Genomic DNA, 19,870 nt, shown 5'->3' with positions numbered 1-19,870 from the left:
TTATTGGAAACTATAGTTGTTTCCCGCGATTGCTCCCGCGTGTAGAGGCACGTTCTTCATTTATCTAAATAAACAGTCAAATCTTCAGGAATTCACAGATCCCTATACCAAATTTAAAATATTGATTGACATGCTCAGCCATTTTACCGTGAAATCGTAAGCGTAACAAACGCACATACACACAGTTTTCATACCTATAAGTATGGATGTTTTGCCATCAGACAATCAATAAACAACTATAGCACGTCGTCTAGGTAAACAAATTATATCTTCCTATAGGTTATTACTGTTTTATTTGGAAACGAACCATGTTTTGCTAGAATTCGGAATGCTTATCTCAAATACGCGGAAATTCTATGATCTAGTTCATGATAGACGCAATATAGTACAGTATTCTAATTAAGCTTATCTTGGATTTATATCTGACAGAAAGACGGCAGCTGCCCAGCTTGAGTCACTCTTTGTACAGATGTTCAGAGAGTATGCCAATTTCAGATTGAATGATTTGTGAATGTGTGTGTAAATAAACGTTTATATTGACAGCATATAAAGTTCGATAAGACGGAATTATTAGTTGTTGAGAGTCGTTGTTTTGGTTTGTAAATCTTGCTGTTGTTGTTGTATTAAGTATTTCGGATAATTCATTTAGCGATCCATTGTAATGATGTGAATTATGCACACGATCAAAATGATGTTGAACCGTTAAATAAAAACTTATCATATACCCAGTGTTTAATCAATCCATTTTTGTTATTGACAATGGATGATTTTAAAGACTTATGGAATAAAAGAAAATTAAATAATAAATGTAATCTCAAGATCTATCGATCAATCTTTGACACTCAATCATATTTGATTGATGAAGTAGAAAACTATTAAGAGCTATTTGAAATCAGTCAACTGGAAGAATGAAATGGTCTACCTATGAACGCTAGAATAATCACAAATCACAGGTAAAATGTAGCACATTTTATCTTATAAGTGAAAAACTTATAACACACAAAAGAAAAAATTGTTAGTGTCATGTAGTGAGAGGTATTTCTTGAGGAAGTTTACTACCTAACTACTTTTTATCCGAATACGCGACGTAAATTGCACACAGTACGACGCGAGCAAAACCGCGAGTAATCACTGGTTATTTATATATACTTAGAAGCAAATATAAACATCTATAAATTCGTCACAAATATTTCAGTAGCTTCCTATATCCACGAAACAAATATAGTCTGCCACAGTCATGAGACAAATAATTAAAATGTCACTGAGACAAAAATCTCAGGTGATATAATAGAAAGGCAACAAAAATATCAAAAATTTGTCATTGTTCGGGTGAATGACAGTGTGAATAGGTGTTTGGCGATGCGCCTGCGACCTTAGTTATTCAACTCTCATTACGTCTGAAAGATTGCTGTTTTGACGTACTTATGCGCATGAGTCATGCTTCCGTCTACGTTCTTGGAATATTTACAGGAATTTCAAAGGATTCAGACAGACGGTATTTTGTAAATATTTCAGTTTGTTATTGCTGAATGCTTTTAACGTGTGTACGTTAAAAATTTGAAGAGGTATTATGGTTTTTAGGAGCATTATAAACATAAAGGAATAGGCGAAATAATTCCCAATGGTGTGTGGGTATTTATTGATTTTATGTGATACAATAATTTAATGATCTTACAAGCTGGTTTTTCGTATGTTTAAAAAAAAACCTTTCTGATAGCGGTGAACACTTTTTTTTTAATTAATTGTATGAAGTGCCTTTAAACGTATGTTGTATAATTATTAATATTATGTTGCTATATGAATGTCACTTCATAGTAAGGTCTTCGTAGAGAAGAGGTAGTGACGCAAAACCAATTACGACCCAGATTTATGTGTCATTTTAATAACTACTCTTAGAACTTATACTAGAATATATTGCCTTTGTTGTTTGTTCAGTACAAAAATGCCTTGAACCCGCTAGCTTTTGTATGTCATATAATATTACTTATATCATTTTACCAAAAGTACATACAAGAAGGAATCTTGATGAAAACCTTAGTAGGTGAAGGACATGCTTGAAGGTCTAATATTGACAAAGTTTGATCTTATTCTGATTTAATAATTATTTATTTAGGTCGAGGCAATATATTTCCTTTTTATAATCAGAATCAGTAATATTATATACTAACTGTGCCCCGCAATGCCACCCACGTCACGTAGGAACTACCGCACGGAGCTGGGTAGAAAGTACCCTGTATCCCTTTTTGGGTTCTAGACTACAATAAATGTAAGAAACTAATTTGTTCGACACACAGGCATAATCACTTTCTTATATATATTTCTAAGGATTATAATAAATGCTATAATATTACAGTCCTTTTTGTATCTAATCCTGAATCTTCATCTTATATTCCTTTTCGTAGGTAATTTTCTAATCAGTTTACTTTGAAGGATTGCTTATCTAGTTGACAGAGTTTATTTTTTCATCATCAATCAAAATCCTCCCTTATTGTGCAGAGAATAATAGGTATAATGTTTAGCTTAATATACAAGATACAGTTACAAAGATCTCTTAAGAGAGTGCACCTTTTATATCACGAACACTTTATCAAAAATACAATTTCAATGAAGATATGGAATTTATTTCGAGTGTCATGGACACTTGAGAAGGATTTATGAAGCGATTTAAATAATATAAATATTAATATTGCATTGAAATGATCGAAGTGTATTTTATGTGTTGTATTAAATGTATATAAAACTGTAATTAGTTACAGGCTATTGAGAGCTGCTGGCAATGGCTGCCCTTGGCGAATGGAATAATAATGACAATTAATTATTATTTTTTATTATCTGGACATTTAACGATACATTTGATGTAATTTAGAAATTTTAGAAGAATAAAATCGAAAAAACATTTTTATTTTAAACGATCTTTTCCTTTTTGACTATTTTTTTATCCAGGATGAACAAAGTCAATGAGAAAAAGAAATCTAGTTTATAAAGTCCCGTAATGTTTCATATAGAACCCTAACGTAATTTTCCATGAACACAATTTTATTTGAAACAAACAACATTTACGGAATTTTACGGAATTCAGTAGAATTTGTTCTAAAAATACATACCGTGACCATCCCCACTACATAAACGTTGTTGCTATGTATCTTGTCCCACTTTGTGACAATCACAATGATATCAGTCGAAACTTTTGAAAGAATTCAAAGTATTCTTGGCACTTTTCCACGGGAGAGCGAAAAACTTTTTATAACATTATTACGTGTTACGTACAAAACGCTATTGTTTCACGAAGTGCTAATGGAATATTTTAATTAATTGCTTGTATTTTATTTTGTGAAATTCAATTTTATTACTTTAATTTCAGTCCTTTTTTCATTTTTGCTGACATTTTTGGCAGTCGTTAAAAATAGTCAGAAGCCAGTAAGTCTGACAACCAGTCTTACCTAGGGGTATTGGGTTGCCCGGGTTGAAGGAGTCAGATAGGCAGCCACTCCTTGTAAAATACTTGTACTAAGCTGCATCTAGTTAGACTGGCAGCTGACCCCAACATTTTGGAAAGTATTATTATTTTGGTTTCGATTCTGTTTTAGAGAACAAAGAGACATAAATATATGAGTTCTGACGTCACATTACAGTTCATGTCTTCTCGATGACTCAGAAATGGAATGCTGAATCGAGTTTAGCCTTTGCATGCATCGTATACCAATGTTATTTGCACTGTATATCGAGAACAAATCTGATATAAAATGAATCGATAAATCCTTGTTTGATGTTCTGTGGTACCGTTACTGCGGATTTTATTCTTCATTGGGTTGTAAAATAGATTTAAGAGTGTGTCGTATTAGATCTACCTCGAGAATTACGACTGCCGTAATACACGTTATTGTTTAAGAAGTATAATTCAGGTCTCTTGAGTATCCTTTGGTCAAATAAGAAAGGACAATGGAGTACTTAAAATTTGGATCATAATACGTTGATGTCAAAGATTTTCGTAAGGTAACCATAATCAGTGGCGGATTTGCAAATTTGCCGCTAGTAGGCCATTCAATTTCTGCCGCCCCTACTGACTTTTGAATTCAATAAGTAAGTTTAATCTCGTTATTAGTATGGTGTGCCGCCCCCAAGTTTTGGGTATATGTATTGGCACATGCAGCCCTTAAAAGGTTGTGGGAATCTGGTTTTCAGGTTAACAATTGTCATTACCAATACCATTACAACCGACGAACTGAACAGATTTTGATTATTTTAGTGCGCTCGCTGGCGCGATGAGAGAAGAAAGAAGCAATTGTAAATAAGCGCGAGCGAAGCGAGCGCGAAATTTTTATAGTCTATTTATGGTCTGAAAAAGTAATTGGACCCAAAGGCGTCTTTAACTAATGTTCGTAAACGAGCTTATGTAGCGACCTTGTGCATTCATTACCCAACTGGCCCCTATGTATTGAAAGATTGTGATTAATATGGGGAAATAATAAGTGTAGCCACAAAATTATTTATTGGACGCATGATTAAACTTCTAATTTTATAACTAAGCAACGGGGAAATGACATAGCCTCTAATAAACTAATTCGTCTTTTTTACAATGCCATCTACTAGAAAGCTTCAATAAAAGATCATCAATTATTGTAACTTGTCCTTCTCATACATTGTCATCTAATTTACTAACTCGGCCTCGTTTTTCCAAAAACGAGCCAAGAAAAACGAGATCAACGTTGTTCTTGGCTCGTTTTTTTTTTGATGGTAGGATTTAATTTGGATTCATTTTATTTAGCATATTGCCATTTATAACCTTCAATTAAAAAACATTGTATTAAAAATTTAAGTTAGTGACGAAAACGAATCGCTGCAAAACCGACTCCACGTAGTCTTGTCTGCCCTACCCCTAGAGTGCAATTCAAAACCGCGTAGGCGCGGAGGGGCGAGGCGGCCTGCGAGCTGAGGCGCAGGTAGTTTCAACGCTCGCCGACACGATAAGCTCGCATGGGACCGCCGGAGCCACGCAGCGCCGGAGCCGTGACAGAAGCCATACTTGCTGCATGTTGCATGCTTACTTCCATGGGTCAATTAATATGGAATGTCTTATATTTATACAAAAAACTTAGTACGAGTTAAAAAATTAGAAGCTAAATAAATATTTTTATGATGTCACTTAACAGTATTTAAGAAGTTTACTGTTAGAATGCATGCTACTTTAGATGCAAAAAAATAACCATCATGCTGAGTTGTATTTAGAGTGGAAGATAACTCGTGGCTAAGATAGTATTATTTAGATGCTCGACGCTTTATTAATTGTGGCTGACTTAGTAATTTAGCAGGCAACATACATTTTTGTGGGCGAATAATGATATTAAAAAGAAGCCTGTTTAATTAGCACCCATTAATATGTATATCAAAATGCTTAGAACAGTTTATGGGTAACCCAAACTAACGAACTTAAATATCTATAACAATTTTACAATGTTAATTACTTACTGGGGTTGTCTCGTTTATAAAATTGTTCTGACTGTTTTGAGACAAATAAACATTTTTATTATTTTTTTTTATTTATGATTAAATTTGGAAAAAGATGTTGAAAGTCAATGCATAAGACACAGTCCATATGTAAGGAGCGCGAGCGAAGCGAGCGCGAAAATATTTTAGTCTAAGGATACAAAATAAATAAAAACCACTGTAAAATAACAAAGAAAAGTCAATAAGTAAGATATGCGCAGAAGTTAAGTGCAAAAAGCCATAACGGACGTGCGCGGAAAATATTTTTTTCTGGAATTGAATGCCTCATTAAAGGGAAAATGTGAAATCTGACATGGAGCCGCGAGCGCAGCGAGCGCGTATTTTTTTTTGAGGTTGCAAAGGGCGAACCCGAAAATTGACAGGACATGACCAAAGCGAGGACGGCTTTTTCTGAAATTTTATTGCTAATCTACGTATCTATTTTTAGTAAAAACATTTTTATTAGGAAATTATGGTTTAATTTTGCCGCCCCTCTAAATCTGCCGCTCTAGGCACTGGCCTACTTGGCCTATTGGTAAATCCGCCACTGACCATAATGATATTGATTTAGTAGAATATAGTTGAGACGAATATACATAGTTTTCAGTTGAGAGTTGAATCGAGAATACGAAAGAAGAAAGCTTAAATCTACAGTGCAAATATATAAAAAAATCAAAGGTTTTCGTATTTCCAAATCTAGTAAATTAATCAGAGATAAACCAATGTCCATTTTGTTTACAACTTAATTAACACCAGTCGTTCTATCTAAAGACTGCAAAGATTATTTAATTGCATTGCACTTATAGCAACGAAGCTAAGACGATGAATTAGAACTCCGAACTAAGTTTATTAAACAAGATTCAAGTTCAATTTAAAGTTAGCGGCTTTCTTAGTAGTTGGTCAGTCAAGAGCACTGCATTGATAGGCAAGGTTTTGACAGATGTAATGATAATTGAAGCTACAGGAGTTTAGACGGTTTTGATTGAATTTTTTTAAGCTTTGCACTCAATTATGATTGAACTTCACTGCCAAAAGTTCGATTGATCTAATTATAATTGTGTTTATGTCAATTTTCTATTTATTTTATATAAGACAAAACTTGAAATGGAGTAATTATTGTGCGTTTTATGAATATTGTAATTACATGTAGTAACGTTTTACTAACTTTCTTCTCTAACACCTAATCATTTCAGTAGTTTTGCCGCTAGATCGCGACAGACGAGCTTATTGCGCATATAGAATATTAAATAAAGACAGTTGACATGCCGATAAATACCCAACAACACAAAATGAACCACAACTACAAAATAAAACTAAACCATTGTCATGAATGAAGACATTCCTTATTTTTGGCTCCGTTAGAAAGAATGCTAAACGTCACTGTTTATCTGTCTAGACAACACACATATTATTTACAATTTAACGACACCACAGAGTAAACATATACCATTGACGCAGAGAAGCAGCTGAAAAAACCAATCAATGGATGTAAGATGATTCAGAAAACCGTATCTCACGAATAGTACGTACGTACAGTAGACCGCACATCAGTGGTAACTGTCATGCACCTTAACTCAATAGTAATAAGTACGATTTTCCTATAAAACTGTTACCACTGACCTGAAGTTGACTGTACGTGCCGAAGCTTCTATAAGCAAAAAATACGGAAATCTGCAACTTGTAATGTGAATTTATTTGCGTATTTGCGTGAAAGATTTTATCTTGTACGTCATCGTAAACGGATATTGCTGTAGTAAAGTCTGTGTACTTGTATCTTTGCTTATGTTATAGATTTTAATGAAACCAGGTTTCCTCTTTGAATCCCAGAGCCAATACTGCAGAAATCATAGAACATTTAATTTATCTTATCTCTATGGCAATGCCATGAGGACCAATTTTTCCACGCTCTTTATTAGTTAATGTTTTGTTTTTCATGAAAATAAATATTGATTTAATTTTGTTCGGCATTTCTATTCGGCGGATTAACCAGACAAGACACACATTCGCTGGGTAACATGATATGCATTGCATTGTCAAAGAAAACTCTGTAGACTTTTTTGTTATAGGTAAATAACAAGATAATATGTTAAGACGGAAAAAAATGAATTCGATTTTTATCTCTAAGCATAAACAAACCATCACACATCACTAAATACCAGTCCATTCCGATCTACTCCAAGTATCTCGTCGGAACAAGTTCACGATCAGTGTCGGCGCATCATTGACACTTGTATGGTATCGCGGTCAAGTGCACACTGGGTTTGTTCCGTGTAGCATATGCTACTTCCCCGCTGTTTTATGTTATTTTCTTATTAGAAAAAAATATAAATCGAATGGACTTTTTTTATTCTTAAAGAATATGATGAAGAGTCAAATAACTTTGCATTCCTGATCTAAGCTGTTTTACTCCTTGCGTACCTGTTTGTTTGTATGTTCATAGGTACAGCATAGTATTTGAGGAGAAGTTTAATCAGTCCGAAGTTGGACACTGCTGTCTTCACAATAGTCAAAAAAAGTTATGAACAATAGCATCAGGTGTAAAATTGACAACATTTCTGAAGAAAAATTTCTGCAAAATTATTTGGTTCGAACTGTAGTTATTTTGTATGTAGTTAAAGCGGACTCTAGAGATGGTAACAGAACTGTTAATTTTTGATCTTTTTGACCAGTCATAAGTCTATTTAATTGTCACTCTCAGGCACAAATAAGTATATTATACAAAGATCTACGTTGATTCCGGTATATACAACTTTAGCTTTACCTTGATCGACTAACCCGTCTGACTGTTAAGGAAACCGAGAGTACTTTGATACAGATAGATAAAACGAATAAGATTTACAGATAGAATTGAAGTGTGATAAGATTTATCTATATTAAGGTTAACTATGTAGATGAATCATAAACATGAGGAAAAAATTGATATCATTTTGAGTCAAACCACTTGAGATAAAAATAAGAAATACGAGAGCCGGAAAATAGCTATGGAAATTGAAAGATAAGTAAATATACAAGAACTAAAAATACGGCTTAATTTTGGTAATTATGAGAGAAATTGCTTGTACAGAATTTTAGTTAGATAAAAAGAAAAATATAATGGTTAGTGAATTTTCGAAAGTACAATCTTAGACCATTAAAACTGTTCCTAACGTCTAGTGAATTGTGAAAACCAAACAGTTTATCCGATTGAGGCAATAAGGATTTAGGTCATATTGTTGAAACTAAAGTAATAAAATAAAGGATATTTTATAAAGAAAGAATGAAAAATCAACAAACAAACGGAGTGATGAGTAATATTTTGTCATTTAACAAATTAGAAGAGAACGATTTAATAAAAAAAAAGTTGTTTTTCAAGCAATTAGTATAATCAATATGTTTTTATTATATAGGCGTTATAACTTTAAATACTAACTTAAACTTCATAATGGGACCTATTCAGATTAGCCAATTAATGGTGTTCAAGATTCTAAGAAATAATTATTGCTTTCGATTCAGTGTTATCAAAAGTTTTTTTAGTACGGTACATAAGCAAAACATTTCTATCGACTTAGTAATTTTGCAATATGAATTCCTAGAATTTTTCATATCACAATTCACTCTTCGAAAGCAAAACATTCCGGATCCAATACGTCAATTTGTCAAAATCCAATTTCGTCGCAGGAAACGACAAAAAGTTTTGGAATTTCGCAGATCATACAGAATATTACTATTCTACGTTTTGCTAAAACTTGAATCTTTGAACACTAATGAAGTGTTGATATGTAGGACCATTTTTATGGGGTGAACTTATATGAAGTAACATTTGGCACAACGACGTATGTTTCCCGTGCCAAAAGTTCCGGATTCACTAAGTCACGGACGATTTTTCGATCTATTGTTGTGTCTGTTGTTTTCAAATGAAAGTATGTCCGACTGTTTTTTTTTTTTTGCGAGTTATATTTGAACGCAATACTTGAGATGAGAGCAATCTTGCTGATGCAATTGACAAAATCAAAGCATTGATATCGATTGATAAGATTAGATCACGTACGATCGTGGTTGTCAATAGTAATATCTCTACTGCAATCTACAGATACGGAACGAATAAAATAAAACCTTTTTACAGTGACATGCATTGTTTGTTTACATAACAACAACATGCAATGAAGCCTTACTCTCGATCGCCTCTGAATGGGGTCATCACCAGGTATCGTTAAGAAGTTCCCGCTCATTTTCACAACTCCAATATATCACAATATATTCAAAAGAAAAAAAAAACACTCTTTGTTTTTGTAGCCGTTTAAAAATAGCGCGGATTTCGACCTCGAACGTGCGCACGCGACTGTGTTCAGCGTTCAAATGATGTATCAAGAGTTTATGAATGGGTGACGTTTTAAATAGTTCCCCCTCCCTCGATTGTAGTGACGTCAGGAATCGTAGCCAGGCCGTGTAGGAGTGTCTACGTTCCGATCGAATTGTTACCCAAATAGCTCCCACGATCAGCTGTGTAGGCACTGCATGGAAAGCTCCTGTCAGTGACGGCTAGCTTTGACGTCATATCCCGTATTGTTATTTCAAAAATTCCAGCAAATCCGGAATGTTATCTAATTTAATTAAATTTGAATAAAACTATAAATACGTATTGGTCTTCAATTGAAATGGTTCAAAGTCATAATGTCGAGAGTTTATTGGGAATCAGGAATGTTTGGATAGACACAAATAAATCCGGATGGAGGTTGATTACTCGAGTGCGTTAGTTTTTTGTTCAATTTGTTCCAATTTATATTATTGGCAAAAGCTACTATTTTATTTTATTATTACGACACTATGCTGCAATCTTTCCAGCGGATTTCACATTGATAGAAGTGATAATAACAATGCAGATACGGTGTAATTTTGTATGAACGGATATCGATTAAAATATGTTTCTAAAACAGCTTAAAGATGATGCTGAATGTTGCTAAAATACGTTATGATCCAATTTTGAAAATGAACAGATGAACACCTTTTGTTAAACGTCCCAATCTCGGGAACTACTGGTGAAATTTGAAAAATAAGTCAGTTTCATATAGCCCATTTATTAAGGTAGGCTACGGTCTACTTTTTAGTATCACACCATTTTGGCCAGCACCGCAATGAACAGTTCCATATGTATAAATGGTTTGATAATATTTGCAATATTAGACCATAACGACTGCACTTTAATGATGAATTTACAATGACTAAAAAGTCTTGTCACTCTTGTGACTCGATGTGTGCCCTTAACCTCTTTTGTTTTTCCTTGTTCCATTCATGCGTATGCGTCACCGAATATCCCGAACCACGAAGGTACAATAACGAAGGTAAAGCCAAGATGAAAGGCCCAACCACAATACTCAATTAAAGCGACGAAGTCAATTAAATATTTGTTACACTAGAACCCACAAACAATGTGGTCAAATTTAGTGGAAGTATTTTAAGTAGGTACCTATCGCTGGAAACAAGTAATGGCGTAATAAACTCGCCAGCTCTTTAATGAGATGTCAATATGATGGCCAGCCAGAGTCTATCTTCATGACCATCCTACTGCCCTTATTCCAATTTTATTTAGCGTCTGCACAACATATTTCCTTCTACCATACTTCTTCTGTTTAGCGTTATTTCACAAGTACCTAACGCTCTTTCTAGCCATGTCGCCTTTCACATAATTTATCAGTATCTTTGGTCGTCCCCTTCCACTATACTACTCTACATTCTGTCTACATTTATATTCACCACCTTCCTCACAAGATGATCCTCATTTCTCCTATTATATAGCCATACTATTACAGCCGGTTTCCATGTAACTTTTTGATTACGTCTGAGGCTGGTTTTTTATTCTAATCAAAAACGACTTGTGATTTTTTTTAAGTTGTCAAAAATCTGATTCTTCTTTTCACTCTTCCCACTATGATAAGAGACATTGTATAATATCTTAGTCAACTAAAAATTATTGTTAGAACCGCGATATCTAGTTAAAAACAAATATAACAAATAAACATATCATTAAACCCACATTAGTGTGATTTATTGAAATGACCAATTCGATGACATATAAACAGCTGTTATGACTACAGTGACAGTTGAGTCATTTTACAAACAAATTAATTCCTTGGTCATGTGATTTCGTCATGTGAACTGGCGCTCTCACATCCTGTGTCTGATGATGTTGAGGGTCAAAGAATATAACAGAAATGAGTATTGGTATAAATGTTTTATCCAGCGAAAACGGTTGAGCTATAAGTACTTGTGTGAGTGAAATGCTTTGGCTTATGTTTAACTGATCACCAGAAATAGTAACAAATAGCAGACAAAAATAGTAAATGATCACCAAAATGAAACTCGCATTTTAATGTAAAATGATAACCAAAGTTTTAACACTTTGCTATCCCATTTAAGTGAAATTACTCCAAAATAAATCATGCGCAAGCCAAAAATAGTAAATGATCACCAAAATTAAACCACCATTTAAAGTAAAATGATAACCAAAGTTTTTACATTCTGCTATCCTATTTAAGCAAAATGACTCCAAATAAATCATTGTTATCCCAAAAGTAGTAAATGATCACTAAAAGTAGTGAATGATCATCAAAATTATACCAGCGTTTTAATATAAAATGATAATCAAAGTTTTTACATCTTGCTATCCTGTTTAAGTAAACTGACTCCAAAAAAATAAGTTCGGCCTGATACAATAAATGTAACAACATTATGGGGACCCTTTTCCTGCACTAGGGTGGAAAATTGTCTATTGCATGCCTCTAAACAGTGCGATAAGAGTGTGTTTTCGAGGGAGTGTATTGAGAAACACATTCTTCTTCTTCTTTCTCCTGCCCTGTTCCCAATTTTACTTGGGGTCGGCGCAATATGTCATTTTTTTCCATTTTCCCCTGTCACTCGTCATACTGACACTCACGCATGCATTGCAAGCCGGACACATAACTTAATATGGCATCATAATACTTTATTTGATAATAAGCCTACATTTTATGGCAATCACAGTGACTTATTTAGGCAAAAATAATACATTAATTTGGTCGTCAAGAGTTGGTGATCATTTACTAAATTTGGTGGTCGAATACAATTTAAAGTGAAGTCGTGACTAAAATAGCTGGTACTATTAAATTTTTAGACTTTATTTTTCTGGTGTTCAGTAGATTTTTCTGGTTGCAAAACTAAGGGTATCAAAGCATTTTATGGTGGTCATTATATTTGTTCCCAAATGCTTTTACACATGGAGCGCTCCTGGGCTCAGGGAAACAAAGAAAATGTGCATGTGCATTTACACACACAATTTTGACACCTGCTTTCGTGAAATAAACCATCCTACACCTACAACTGATTATGCCTACTAATTAATGATACTTATTTGAATTGATTATTAATTATAACTCGTCGATGCCTTTTTGTTTTTTTCTCTCCTTTCTTGTATTGCTTATTGCTTAAAAAAAAAACGATCGAAGAATGTTAAATAGAAACATTATTTGAAACTGACAGTTTTACTGTCTATCGTGTCATTATCTACAATTTGTAATTCTATCTTCATTCTTCAAGTTGTATCTGAAACAAAAATGTTCATTATCTTTTTATCGATTTCGATTTTTATGCTGGAATATTTTTACAGTAGGTTGGTATTAATACCAAAATGAGCTAATTACCTGAAGAATTTCACGGCGTGTTCATAAAAACAAACACTCGCCCACGTTCCATCGATGCGATGATTTCATCTTCCTAAATTAAACCAAATATCTCTTTGAGTGCTATTTGTGTTACGTTACATATAATAATACTAGCTGTTTCTCGTCGTTTCACCTGCATAAAGAGGAATAGGATATTGGATATTGCCAAAAACAGTCAAACATCGATTCAGGTAAACTATACATTCTTTTAAATGTCACAAACTTATCATCTATGAAATATTGGTATCTTACAAATCACGAGGACCGATTTGAAAAATTCTTTAAATGGTAGATAGCTCCTTTATCGACCAAAGCTGTATCGTTTTTCCAGGTACGGTAGACCGCACGTCAGTGGTAACTGTCATGCACCTTAACTCAATAGTAATAAGTACGATTTTCCTATAAAACTGTTACCACTGTCCTGAAGTTGACTGTACGTGAGGTAGTTCCCACAGGACACGGGTGAAACCGCTGACGGAAGCTAGTATTTAAACAATATATTATTTATTATTATTTACAGGAAGCTGAAGCCGGAGTTTCCGATATAAACAAACACATACCAATATGATTTCTAGTCCATACATCTTGTTTTTATTGCCTTTTAGTCCAAAATAGTTTGTTTTAGACGCAAATAAATTTATTTTGGGATTAAAATAATATTTGTGAGATATAAAACTGTGGGTGGTTTGTTTATATTTAGGAATTGATGGAAAAATCTGATATTTGTATGATTATTATATAAATAATAGATATTTGAAACAGGCAACTGCTTTGCACGAAGTCTCCTGTTTGATTCTCGTATCGGGCCGAAATCGCGTTGTTGGTTTGAGAAATTTTCACAAAGCAGGCCAAAGTTTGCAGCAGGTGATAAATAAACCCAGCGGACAGCACGTTAATGTCGGTCCTGCTCCTGATCTCTCTCCGGTTGTGTTGGATTGCCGTCCCATCGGGCTATGAGAGTGAAGGAGTAGTGAGTGCACCTGCAAATGACCGCATTGCCAAACATGAGATTGTTGATTTCATATTATATTATTTTATATTCATATATTATATTCGTTTATATTATTTAATTCATAACAGATCAGTCGACTCGGCTAGAACGACGCCAATGAGCATATAATTTCTGAGATAAAATAGCCAATATAACGGGTATAATGAAACGAAACGAAATATATTTGAAATACGGATATTTATTTATTTTTTCATAAAAATTCTAAATTCAATAATGTGTTTAAACATGTAACATTTACATATATGCATTTATACAAAGATGTATGCAATGTTAGTGATATTTAATACTAAAATTGGAGCGTAACAGACTTACAATGAACAGATGCATGTGACGATCACATTATACTTATAAAATAATATTTACCAAGTATTGTCAAATGGTAAAGGTTTATGTGTCAATACGTTTGTTAGTTATTATATATTTTGATGAGATTATAATGAATACTGTGCGCTTTTCTTTTATACTAGCTCGAATCGCAATATCTTCATAAACAGTGTAACTGGTTTAACTTTGATCAATACACAAATATTTTTAAATTAAATACATGAAAGTAATACTGATATACCTTGGTTTATGTAGATATCACACGATCCCATCGATATAGTGGCTTCCCTTCTCATACGGTGGAAGTACGAACTGCAACTATTTACAGATGTATGATCCAATAATGATTTGGTTATAATGAAACGTTTATTCAAAATAACACAATCAAATAATCTATTTATGAGCGTCACTATATTTTCCCAAAACATTTCTGAAAAGCTCTATTCAACGCAGTAATGCGCAGGCAATTGTTATTGTTTATTATTATTTTATCGTGGACAAAGAATGTATTTTATCTAATTCAATTATTTTTATTATTTGAAAAGTTTATTGCGCACATTATTACATTGAATAGAATAATTTATTTGATTTTCTTAATAACGAAATAAAATATTACTTTTTGTTGTTAATTTTCTATTACGCTATAGTTATACAGATTCAGTCAACGCGGAAATGTAAATTAGAAATAATAAAAGTATTTTCTATATATTATAAGACGAGTAAATATATAATTAATTAATATATATTATTGAGATTTGGACTAGACAAACCACATTCTCTATCTACAGATATGTAATCCATGATAAATGCTAATATTTAGAAAATCTATGTCCCGTGTCAATTAGTGATGTGCCTATCTACACATCGTGTGCATTTTCAACGTCATCAAACATTAATTACAAGTAGACTTCTTAAATAACTTTAAAGTTTTCAGAAAATTTCATAAAAAAATCTTACACTTGTCAAAAATACCGGTTACAAAAGGGGAAATCTTTTGCTGTAGATAATAAAAAAGTTAAGATAGGATTAAAAAAATAAGAATTCTTTTCCGGTGCACAAAAACTCGACAATGATTACATTAATGCTATTGAAAATGTACACACATTTAAATGTATTTATGTGACAACTTTCAAACGTGTTTGAGTTTTGGACTGTGATATTTTTTTAAGTATATATTTTAATTATTATGTTAATAAATCAACGATTCGTTATTGTTATTCACCACAATATAGCCTTAACAAATTATTTTTGAGCACTGGGGCCTTAACTTGGAAGGTTTCACTATAAATAACAAAACGTTCATTAAAATACCTGAATGTATAACACAATTAGATAAAAACAGTCTCGAACTAACAAAAATGGAATGAAATGTTACAAATACAATGTTTTTAATAAATAACAAAAAACATTTGACTAATAACAAATAACATCGGATTAAACAGGTAAACACGACAGTTACGATGTTACGTCATCTTTATAACAATATCACAATTTTCAATAATATACAAAAAGACATTGGAGATTTAGATTACACTTCAAAGAGGCCAAGCTTATTAAAGTAATAGCAAATATTGTGATATACACATATTTTAACATATACTTATTGTTATGTACATGTCTGTAATAAATATGGATCACATAGATGTAATATAGGTCACTCAAAACGGGACACGTAAAATAATTATTTATTATTTTATAAAAGATGACAATACCGCATATTTTTATCCATTTTGTTACGCGATACTTTTTGAAGTAACCCTTGTATTTTTACAGACAAGTCATTTTGTTTGCATCATCCAAATTCATTGAATCGGAGAATTCATCCGTGGTATTTTTGTCAAAACTGCATGACGTACTAAGAGCAAGAAATAAATCAAAACAGATCATTTCCTCTACAGATTCAGTTTATTTATCGCGGAAGCCATTAGTATTAAACGTTGCGTTTGAGTAAAGATATATGGTTTAAGATAATTTGTAACTACATAGTTCTATATTTACGTACAGACGTCAAAAAGCATCGCGTAAAGGATTTCAAGAACAAACGACGGCTATGACTATATTAATTCCATTTTATATAACACTCATCACCTAAACGATCATGCTTTATGTATTCGCATAGTTCTATTCACCACGCATTTACCAAAATTAAAATAATAGAATCGCATTCCTCGTCACACTCAGGAAACATCCTTAACACTTGTACACATTACCGACTCGACAGAAGCAATGGAACCAACAAACAAAGGAAATAATTTACATAAGGCCATATAATTTACTGTACACGTATAACGAGTAGATGATTAATTAGATAAATAATTATGTTGCATTTTAATATTAATGTTTAAGGATTAATTTCATCCGTATTTACGACAGTTTGGTCCATATAAATATTATTACATAAATCGTGGGTCAACGATGCGTTCGCGAATTTAGGTACCCAGCAATAGTGGTTGGGCAGTTGGGCAGCCTGGAAGGAACTGCTAAACGATAAATAATGTAAGGAGCAAAGACAACAAACACGATAACGGAGCATTGGAGGCAAAATCAATTATTGATGTAGATTGAAAGTTCAAGGTGTCTCTTGAGATGAGAATGCAGGAGCTGGATGCCTAAGTCGCGTACGCCGCGGCGCCCGGCCGCCTACGGTCAGTCTTTTCTGCTAATGTTTACGAATTTGTGCAAAATATTCTACTATCCGCGTAACTTAACAAAGATAAATTTTATTTACAAAAAACGTATCGCCGTCGATATTGTACGAAACAAAACGAACGAGCACTGACCGGGAGCCGCCGGAGCGCCGCATGTCACTTCCTTACTCCGTTGCAGTGGCTTCGTCTCTTTCGTGCGCATCGTGCAGAACATGCTTCTGTCCTGCTTGCGCACTGTAAACTGATTTGAAATACTTAGGGACATCACAACCGGATCTGTCAGTCCAGTCGCAGTCTTGGAGTTGATGGGTTGTGTGTGGTGTGGCACGAGGGGTGTATCTACACTCCTCACGCAGGCCCTTGTGCTCCGGCCGGCGCTTCCGTCCTCATCTCAGACTTGAGCTTGACAAACTCCCGAGCGACTTCATCGTTGTGCCTTTGGGACAATATCCTTAGTATTGTCCAGCCCGTCTCGTCCATCTTGATTCGGGTGCCTAAAGGCAGCCAGCACGCGATGGCACCCTGGAAATGATCAATAGCTTATAAAATAACTGCTATACAAAACCACGAATTTGGAACAGATAGATTTAGACTATATAGTCTATTTAGATGATTCAATAGTAAATTGAATAATAGTCTTACCTGCTCAACAATTTCGGTCATACGCATGATAGCGACGCCGACAAGCCTATCTTCACGTGCGAAGCAATAGTCTCGAACACACACGTGCAGCTCGAACAGATCCAGCTGTTCTGTGTTGCTGACCATGCTGAGAAGAACGAACAGAAATTTTATGGTCATGGTGAGAATAATAGCATAGGTGCCAGCTATGCAATATGTAAGAGATGTATGTAATTATGAAATGATTAACATACATACGCTAGAGGAAATACTTGAGAAAGAAAATGATAAGGTAGCACTAACATAATCATATTGAAAAGATCGGGTAGGCTGCTTGTGTAATCATCTAACAATCCTTAGTGTCAGTTTTCTTAAATACTGCCGAAGTACTTATCAAAACAACTACGAAAATAGTAAAATTGTAACCATCCAGGTCATTCGGACTGCCCATGACAGGCATGGTCGGCGTTCGTTGGGGGAGACCTACGTTTAACAGTGGACGGCAATCGGCTGATATAATGATGATGATAGTTGTACTCACAAGTGGAATGTCTCGTTGAACTTAGGGCTCCAGTTGTTGCTCTTGGACTTGGTAGCAAACTTCCTCTTCTTCTCTGCGAGGTGAGGACCGATGAGGTTAACCTCGATGAACGGACGGAACATGCCGCTTTGGATCACCCATTTCAGATCGTTTGCTGCTACCACTGAAACGTAAGTATGATGCATATTAAAGTTTTTTGTGTAGTGAGTTTTTTTTTTATGACATGCCGTAGTATTTTACCATTATGTGTTGACGGAAGGATCTTAATTGCTAACTTCATAATTAGTAATTACCTTTGACAGTGATCTTATGCTCGCCAGTATTCGGATGTGTAAAGAGATCCACTTGTAAGGACACTTCACCCACGCTGCCCTCTTCCACCACTGCAGCGTCTCAAGGGGGCAAGATAACAATCATATTATAGCACAACATTAGAAAATATGGATCAATATCACAGAACATGTTTTATACCAGATTAAAAGAATGAATTTACAGGAAATATAATTCTAACACACGACAGCAGAACAGTACGCTTTTACCCTTCAAACAGAGTTTTACGAGCTCCAGTGAACATCAAGTCCGTTCTTGTTATTGTTGCTATGTAATGAACTTGGTATGTCACATAATTCAACATAAGAATTTTTACCTTGATTCTGCTGACAGCTGACAAAAGTCCTGATGAGCGTGTCAGTGGTCTGCGTATACAAACTGAGAGCGTATCTCAAGGACTGCAGTTCTGGACTCTTCTCTAGGAAAGCCTTCTTCAGACCATTGCCTCCAGCGTGGAAGTATAGCTTGATGGTGTCCAGAGCAGCGTCCAGGACTCCGCATTGTTTTGGTGTCAAGCTCTTTTCGGCTGATAGGTGCTGTGTTGAAGAAATAAATGGTTTAGCATTTAACATAAGAAGCTCCTCTTTTTCGAAAAATCTTTCAGCAAGATCTCCAAGAAGAAATTAGTTGAAGAGTCATACATTATGTTGCACAGTTTAAATGTCACTGATAGTTTTCTGAAGTTAATATGTTCTTCTAAATCACTGATCACAGTTCGTTAACTTGTCTACTCCGAGGCCTTGGGTTATGAAACTTTTTTACTTACCTCTTTCGATATATCCATGACGCCGGACAGCGCATGCTTGACATCCTGCTTGCCCACCGTGCTCTTGAATAGCTGCGTCATATCCTCTATCTTCGCGTTAGCAGCCAAGTTCTTAGCGTTGTTCGTCAAGTTCTTCAGCATCATCTGCATTGAAGGGTAGGGCATTTAAATAATAGTATTAGGATTCAGAGTGGGGACTTACTTCATTATTACAAAAAGTCCAATGTTTTTTTAAGCATCTGGGTTTCCCAATGTGCTTATTCTCACCGATCATGTGTCTTACCGTTTTATCAGTCATAGGCGGAAGCACAACAGTCTTTTCTAATATCTTCATCACAATCTTCCACAATTCCTTTAGTAGTCGTTTGAGTACAGTCTTTTCACAGGATTCAGCGTACATTGTGAGAGAGCCATCCTGCAAACCAAGAAATCATTTACATATATACGGAGAAAATTCTACAAGCTACGACT

General features: G+C 34.3%; 2 protein-coding genes across 10 annotated transcripts in view; both read right to left on the bottom strand.

Moving 5' to 3' along the window:
- The window catches only part of LOC110384256 (actin-binding Rho-activating protein), a 47,443-nt gene extending 37,584 nt beyond the window's left edge, over positions 1–9,859 (bottom strand). The window contains exon 1 of the mRNA XM_021345455.3: positions 9,636–9,859. Coding sequence (XP_021201130.1) covers positions 9,636–9,692 — 57 coding nt within the window. The 5' untranslated portion in view covers positions 9,693–9,859. The remainder of the gene's footprint in view (positions 1–9,635) is intronic.
- A 4,468-nt stretch (positions 9,860–14,327) lies between these two features.
- The window catches only part of LOC110384263 (protein unc-13 homolog B), a 220,433-nt gene continuing 214,890 nt past the window's right edge, over positions 14,328–19,870 (bottom strand). For all 9 annotated transcript variants that reach the window (XM_049846689.2, XM_049846687.2, XM_049846688.2 and 6 more), the window contains 7 exons: positions 19,683–19,814; positions 19,400–19,543; positions 18,950–19,169; positions 18,597–18,695; positions 18,304–18,466; positions 17,784–17,910; positions 14,328–17,663 (listed from right to left, as the gene is read on the bottom strand). In XM_049846689.2, coding sequence (XP_049702646.2) covers positions 17,490–17,663; positions 17,784–17,910; positions 18,304–18,466; positions 18,597–18,695; positions 18,950–19,169; positions 19,400–19,543; positions 19,683–19,814 — 1,059 coding nt within the window. In that variant the 3' untranslated portion in view covers positions 14,328–17,489. The remainder of the gene's footprint in view (positions 17,664–17,783; positions 17,911–18,303; positions 18,467–18,596; positions 18,696–18,949; positions 19,170–19,399; positions 19,544–19,682; positions 19,815–19,870) is intronic.

The sequence above is a fragment of the Helicoverpa armigera genome, chromosome 17 (genome assembly GCF_030705265.1).
Source record: "Helicoverpa armigera isolate CAAS_96S chromosome 17, ASM3070526v1, whole genome shotgun sequence".
In the NCBI taxonomy this organism is placed as follows: Eukaryota; Metazoa; Arthropoda; class Insecta; order Lepidoptera; family Noctuidae; genus Helicoverpa; species Helicoverpa armigera.
This window is presented reverse-complemented; position numbering and strand designations above follow the sequence as displayed.